Below are 7,500 nucleotides of genomic sequence, written 5' to 3' on the forward strand. Positions count from 1 at the left end.
GGTCACTGGAGGGGTCTCTGCCCCACCCAGCCTGCAGGAGGAGGAGAAGGCAGGCACAGAAGGGCTGTGAGTGTGTGATACCTTTGCAGGCTGCCATCTGAGGCATCTCACCACAGGGCAGGAGGCAGCAAACAGGCAGCTTCCCCCCCCCCCGCCTTTCTTCCGCCTTTGGACTCAGCTGGGCTCCATCCTGTTCCCCAGTCTCATTCCAGCATTGCCCTGTGCAGCCCTCCAAAGCCCTGTGTAGCTGCTTATCCCATGACAAGGGCTAGTCACAGCAGAATCGAGACCTTTTCTTTCATCTCATGTTCCCTTTCGTTTCAGCACCCCGGAATCTCTGCAGGTCGAGATCAACATTTCCCAACGAACTCACGAACTGTATATACCTTGCAGCAAGACCAGCTTTTCCCAACAAACTCAGGGACGGTCTATAGCTGCCTCCAGATGCCTGCCTATTGGTCTGAACTGGACACCTGAGCAAGGTGAGGGTCGGTTAGGAGGGAGGATTTGCTGGAGTCAAAGTTGATTGGGTCACCACCCCTGCTGGTAGTGCAGGGCCCTAGAAGTTTGTTGGGTCTCCACCTCTGCTGGAAGTGCAGGGTCCTAGAAGTCTGTTGGGTCTCCACCTCTGCTGGTAGTGCAGGGTCCTAGAAGTTTGTTGGGTCTACACTCCAAAGTTGATTGGGTCTCCATCCCTGCTGGTGGTGCAGGGTCCTAGAAGTTTGTTGGGTCTCCACCTCTGCTGGTAGTGCAGGATCCTAGAAGTTTGTTGGGTCTACACTCCAAAGTTGATTGGGTCTCCACCCCTGCTGGTGGTGCAGGGTCCTAGAAGTTTGTTGGGTCTCCACCACTGCTGGTAGTGCAGGGTCCTAGAAGTTTGTTGGGTCTCCACCACTGCTGGTAGTGCAGGGTCCTAGAAGTTTGTTGGGTCTCCACTCCAAAGTTGATTGGGTCTCCACCCCTGCTGGTGGTGCAGGGTCCTAGAAGTTTGTTGGGTCTCCACCACTGCTGGTAGTGCAGGGTCCTAGAAGTTTGTTGGGTCTCCACTGCAAAGTTGATTGGGTCTCCACCCCTGCTGGTGGTGCAGGGTCCTAGAAGTTTGTTGGGTCTCCACCACTGCTGGTAGTGCAGGGTCCTAGAAGTTTGTTGGGTCTCCACTCCAAAGTTGATTGGGTCTCCACCCCTGCTGGTGGTGCAGGGTCCTAGAAGTTTGTTGGGTCTCCACCTCTGCTGGTAGTGCAGGATCCTAGAAGTTTGTTGGGTCTCCACTCCAAAGTTGATTTGGTCTCCACCCCTGCTGGTAGTGCAGGGTCCTAGAAGTTTATTGGGTCTCCACTCCAAAGTTGATTGGGTCTCCACCCCTGCTGGTAGTGCAGGATCCTAGAAGTTTGTTGGGTCTCCACCTCTGCTGTTAGTGCAGGATCCTAGAACTTTGTTGGGTCTCCACTCCAAAGTTGATTGGGTCTCCACCCCTGCTGGTAGTGCAGGGTCCTAGAAGTTTATTGGGTCTCCACTCCAAAGTTGATTTGGTCTCCACCCCTGCTGGTAGTGCAGGATCCTAGAAGTTTGTTGGGTCTCCACCTCTGCTGTTAGTGCAGGATCCTAGAACTTTGTTGGGTCTCCACTCCAAAGCTTATTGGGTCTCCACCCCTGCTGGTAGTGCACGGTCCTAGAAGTTGATTGGGTCTCCACTCCAAAGTTGATTGGGTCTCCACCCCTGCTGGTAGTGCAGGGTCCTAGAAGTTTGTTGGGTCTCCACTCCAAAGTTGATTGGGTCTCCATTCCTGCTGGTAGTGCTTTGGTCCGAGGAGCCAGGCTGCCACGGCAGATAGGACTGGTGGACCAGTCTGAGGGGGCACTAGAGTGGGGACATGATTGAGGCACACAAAATTATGCAGAGGATGGACAGAGTGGATAAAGAAGTGTTCTTTTCCCTCTCGTGCAACACCAGAACCAGGGGACATCCGCTAAAATTGACTGGTGGCATCGTTAGAACACAGAAAACATTTCTTTACCCATTGTGTAATTAACCTGCGGAACTCCTTGCCACATGATGTGGTGGCAGCACATGGCCTAGATGCCTTTCAAAGGGGACTGGACAGATTTGCAGAGGAAATGTCCATCACAGATTTCAAGCCATGATGGCTGTGTGCAACCTCCCGGTTTTGCAAGTAGCCTGTCTCTGAATGCCAGGGCAGAGGAGTGGCAACAGAAAGCAGATCTCTTGTGGCCTTGTGTGCTTCGTGAACCATCTGGTGAGCCACTGTGCAATACAGGAAGCTGGACTAGAGGAGCCCTAGGCCTGATCCAGCAAGGGGCCGTGGACCGACTGCTATCTCTCAACCTGTTGCGAGGGGGAAAGTATTTTGTTTTTGCCAAGGGTGTGTTAAAGTATGCAGGAAACTTATGAAATATCTTGGAATTATGTAAGATATCGGAACAGGGAGGACTGTTTATATTCCAGTTTTGGTTCCATTTTTGATGCCGTAGCTTGTGAACCAAATAACACTTTCTCGAGTTCGCTTCGTATCTTAAGCCTATGCTTAGCAAACCTTTTATTCCTTTAGGAGAAAAATTGTGGTTAAGAAAACATTTAAATAAATTTAAATATTTTAATTTAAATATTTTAATTTAAATATTTAAACAAGAACCACAAATGCTTCATCAAGGGATTTCTGTACAAGGCTCAATAAATCAGTGAACGGCCCCCTGCCCCAAGGGGGCTCCAAATTTTAAAGAGGTGGCAAACAGCCTCTAGAAAGGAGGGGGCTGTGCTGGGAAGGAGTGGGGGGGGGCTGCTTTCCCCTTGCTAACTCTTTGGCTTCTGGTTGGCAACCGTCAGTCTCAAAAGACTATGGTATAAGCCTACAGCACCCGGTATTCCCATGTGGTCTCCCATCCAAGTACTAACCAGGCCTGGCCCTGCTTAGCTTCCGAGATCATGGTATAAGCCTACAGCGCCCGGTATTCCCAGACGGTCTCCCATCCAAGTACTAACCAAGCCTGACCCTGCTTGGCTTCCGAGATCATGGTAGAAGCCTACAGCACCTGGTATTCCCAGGCGGTCTCCCATCCAAGTACTAACCAGGCCTGACCCTGCTTAGCTTCCGAGATCATGGTATGAGCCTACAGCACCCGGTATTCCCAGGCGGTCTCCCATCCAAGTACTAACCAGGCCTGACCCTGCTTAGCTTCCGAGATCATGGTAGAAGCCTACAGCACCTGGTATTCCCAGGCGGTCTCCCATCCAAGTACTAACCAGGCCTGACTCTGCTTAGCTTCCAAGATCATGGTAGAAGCCTACAGCACCCAGTATTCCCAGGCGGTCTCCCATCCAAGTACTGACCAGGCCTGTCCCTGCTTAGCTTCCAAGATCATGGTATAAGCCTACAGCACCCAGTATTCCCAGGTGGTATCCCATCCAAGTACTAACCAGGCCTGTCCCTGCTTAGCTTCCGAGACAATGGTATAAGCCTACAGCACCCGGTATTCCCAGGCGATCTCCCATCCGAGTACTAACCAGGCCTGACCCTGCTTAGCTTCCGAGATCATGGTATAAGCCTACAGCACCTGGTATTCCCAGGCGGTCTCCCATCCAAGTACTAACCAGGCCTGACCCTGCTTAGCTTCCGAGATCATGGTATAAGCCTACAGCACCTGGTATTCCCAGGCGGTCTCCCATCCGAGTACTAACCAGGCCTGACCCTGCTTAGCTTCCGAGATCATGGTAGAAGCCTACAGCACCCGGTATTCCCAGGTGGTCTCCCATCCAAGTACTAACCAGGCCTGACCCTGCTTAGCTTCTGAGATCATGGTATAAGCCTACAGCGCCCGGTATTCCCAGGCGGTCTCCCATCCAAGTACTAACCAGGCCTGACTCTGCTTAGCTTCCAAGATCTTTGGCTTCTGGGCTCTGCTAAATGATGTTTCATAATACTGGCAATACCTCGTTTGTCCTGCTGGTGGCAGCAATGAGTAGGCAAAACAGAATATATGTGTGTGGGGGGGAGGGTCTGCCCTACTGAGATCCAGCTCAGTTTTCAGCCATCTGGAGTTTCTCTTGCAAGATCAAATGTGGGTGCAGTGGCAACTAGGGCTTGTGCGAGAGGCCAGTGTATCACCCCCTTGCATGCAGTGTGGGGCAATGGCCGGGGTAATGCACCATTGTCCCACCCCCACTGTTTTTTTTGGCTATAACGTCTTATAAAATAGAGATATTTCAGTGCAGTTTGTTTCATTGCATTCTGTATGAGATTACGCATTAAATGACATATAACATGATGGTATTTTGGGACAGTACCAAGATTTTAAAATTTTTGGCTAGTAATGGTGTCACACACAAACCCCCCCCATGCACGCCACCCAGTGTGGCTGCACCCCCTGCACCCTGCTAGCGACGCCACCGTTTGGATGCCCACAACCTGCCTTAGCACAGGGAAGAGACATGCAGCCCAATCCTATGCATGTCTTCTCAGAAGTAAGTCACATTATAGTCAATGGGGCTTTCTCCCAGGTAAGTGTGGATAGGATTGGGCCAATTAGATAGATTGGTCCTGGCTTCAGAGGGCTCCAGTGCTCAGAGTCTGTTTCTTTTTTATGACGCTGCATTGTAGAGATGTCAGTTCTGTTTCTCTCTGTCCCTGCAGGCCTGCTAGGATGGAGGGCACCCCTCCGTGAGCGCTGCCATGGCTGGGGGGGCGGCACCTCCAGCTTTTCCGGAGTCCCCAAAACCTGTTGCCATTTGGACTTCACTTCTTGGAAAGCAGAGACCTTTTCAAAGAGCTACAGGTGTCCCAAGCGACTATGAGGACGCGGCCCTCGTGCCACGGCCCCTGCATGACCAACCCAGGGTCTTTTCCTTCGCACCTGATGCATCTTTTTCTGGAGCTTGGTGCCAAAATGACTGGGCTGGCATTGGCAGAAATTTGGCACAGAAAGTGGCAATCCACAGTCTGTGGATGGGAGGGGGGGGGGGTCAGAGACTCTGCAAAGGGGATTTGAGGACAAAGACCCGTGAACCCAAATCTGACATCCCTCAGTTCCTGTCAAACACACACATATATGGGATCCAAGCCATTTGCAACCTGTGTGTAAACACACCGCAGCCCCGTGCCACAAGGGAAGCTGAGCACTGCAATTTCGGTTTCCTAACCATGGGGCCAGACAGTGGGGCGGAACGAAAGCAGAACCATTGTCAAGAATGAATAGATTTCCCTGCTTTTAAATGTCTTTATTCCAACATCATCAGAACATACATCTTTGTGGGTTTATCGGTACTGTATTGATTAAGGGCACAAGCCTAACCAGGTCTAGTCAAAAGTAAGTCCTATTTTGTTCAACGGGGCTTACTCTCAGGAAAGTGCGGTTACGATTGCAGCCTAAGGAAGACTGCAGATGTTTTACGGGTTCCTCTTAAAACACAGCCTCTACTTCCGTTCAGAGTTTTTTTGTAAGGGAAATAAATTATCAGATTTACTTCTGGTTTAGTGTTTGCATTTCTCTTTTCTGCACGAAGTAATCAAAGCTGCGTACAAATTAATAAATCAGTAGTCACAACAAAAAAGTGCAAATTGGTGTAGAGAGCCAGCATGGTGTCGTAGCTTGGGGGCTGGAGTTTAGACCTGGAAGACCCAGGTTCAAATCCTTCTCAGCCGTAAGCTTCCTGTTTGACCTTGGGCCAGTCGCTCTCTAAACCAGCCTCACCTACCTCGCAGGGTTGTTGTGAGGACAAAAAATGGGGAGGAACTAAGTATGTCACCCCGATCTCTTTGGGAGAAGGGAAGTATTAAAATGTGAAAACTAAATATATAAATAAATAAATAAGAGCCCAATCCTGTACATGTCTATTCAGAAGTAAGTCCCATTAGAGTCAATGGGGCTTACTCCCAGGAAAGTGTGGATAGGATTGGGCTGTAAGCCAGTGGTTGGTTGGCAACCTTCAGTCTTAAAAGACTATGGTATAAGCCTACAGCACCCAGTATTCCCAGGCAGTCTCCCATCTAAGTACTAACCAGGCCTGACCCTGCTTAGCTTCCGAGATCATGGTATAAGCCTACAGCGCCCGGTATTCCCAGGCGGTCTCCCATCCAAGTACTAACCAGGCCTGACTCTGCTTAGCTTCTCAGATCAGACAAGATCAGGCATGTGCAGGGTATAAAACTACCAAGCAGTGACCATTAGAAACCACAGATTAAAAGATGACCGAGATGAAAACGGTTTGCCGGAGAGAAGGGCAGTGAGGAAGCCTATGGGGTCTCCGCCGGGAGGGACAGCCACAGTCTTGGGGCTGCCCCTACACAAACCCTGTGCATCCATTTCCACAGATGGGGGAGACAGCAAGGGGGACCTCTGGGGGTCAACCAGAAAGGTTCAAGTGGAATTGGGCATGTTCCCAAATCGTCCAGGCTTTAAGGTTAACGAACATCAGCACTTTCCGGTTCCCATTTTCCCCAGGATACGGACCCTCCATTGCGGCAGCTCAAATGCTGTCCATTGAAGCGCCTGAGATTTCCTTTCTTCCCCACAGCCACCCCACAGCCTGTGCGGCTGAGATCCGTGGTTGAGTCGAGGTGTGAAAGCGTCTCTATTTTCTCGTGTTAAGCTGTGATCAAAGTGTCACTTCTAAGTGTCACAATCACTGGCTTTGTTTCGCGAGGGGAACCTGCCCCAGTTTGGGATGGGGCTAGCACGGGCAGCTGGGCCTTGCTTCCTCCTGGAGAGCAAAAGGTGCCACACAAGGGCTGTTGCTTTGTAGACTTGACAACAAAGGTTGCAAATGAGGACGTTGCACTGAAAATGGAACCCCAGGATGCTCTGATTCTCCAGGACAAGTCCAGCTCGCCAGTCTCTGTGGGGCTTGTGCACCAGCCCTCTGCCCGCCCTCTTAGGAACAGCACCCCATGGTTCAGACCTGCCTCATTCCCACGTAGCACCACCAGACCTGCTTCCACTCAGCCTCGAGATGGGGCCGCATCTCCTCCTCGCTGCGTTCGGGCAAAGGTAGGTACTGCTGCAGAAGGCCACAACCTGTCCTTCAGCTGTGCTCGAAATAGATCCTGGCACTTTGGGGCCGCAGAGCCAAGGTGTGAAACCTACAGCCCACCATCTCTCTGGAAGGAGCCGGTTTGCTGAGAAGCTAGCTGACCACATCTTCTCAGCTTCTGCTGAGTTTGCGTGGCTGAAGATGGCTTGCGGGGCAACTGTTGGGGTGAACCTGCTATTTTTTTAAAGCTGATCTCCTCACTTCAAAGGAATTTACCTACCTACCTACCTACCTACCTACCTACCTACCTACCATCCTGCAGGCTTCTGGAATTAAGGGGAAAGTCTTGTAAATCAGAAGGACTCCTCGCATGGGGGCTTGAGTCCAGCCACGTCTCATGCTAGACACAAAGCAGCTCCTACAGGCTCTCATTTCAGAAAGTGGAAGGGCTGCCCCCAGGGAGGGGACTAAAGGGGGCAGCTGCATTTGAATAACTCGAGCGGGTGCTGCAAAGCTCC

The 7,500-nt window shown here is 51.1% G+C and overlaps 1 protein-coding gene across 1 annotated transcript in view; it reads left to right on the plus strand.

The window, feature by feature from the left end:
* Positions 1-324: 324 nt before the first annotated feature.
* The window catches only part of LOC136635833 (SLAM family member 5-like), a gene marked incomplete at its 5' end in the record, with an annotated part of 8,914 nt that continues 1,738 nt past the window's right edge, over positions 325-7,500 (plus strand). The window contains one exon of the mRNA XM_066610956.1: positions 325-482. Coding sequence (XP_066467053.1) covers positions 325-482 — 158 coding nt within the window. The remainder of the gene's footprint in view (positions 483-7,500) is intronic.

This window comes from Tiliqua scincoides, unplaced genomic scaffold (assembly GCF_035046505.1).
Source record: "Tiliqua scincoides isolate rTilSci1 unplaced genomic scaffold, rTilSci1.hap2 HAP2_SCAFFOLD_106, whole genome shotgun sequence".
In the NCBI taxonomy this organism is placed as follows: domain Eukaryota; kingdom Metazoa; phylum Chordata; class Lepidosauria; order Squamata; family Scincidae; genus Tiliqua; species Tiliqua scincoides.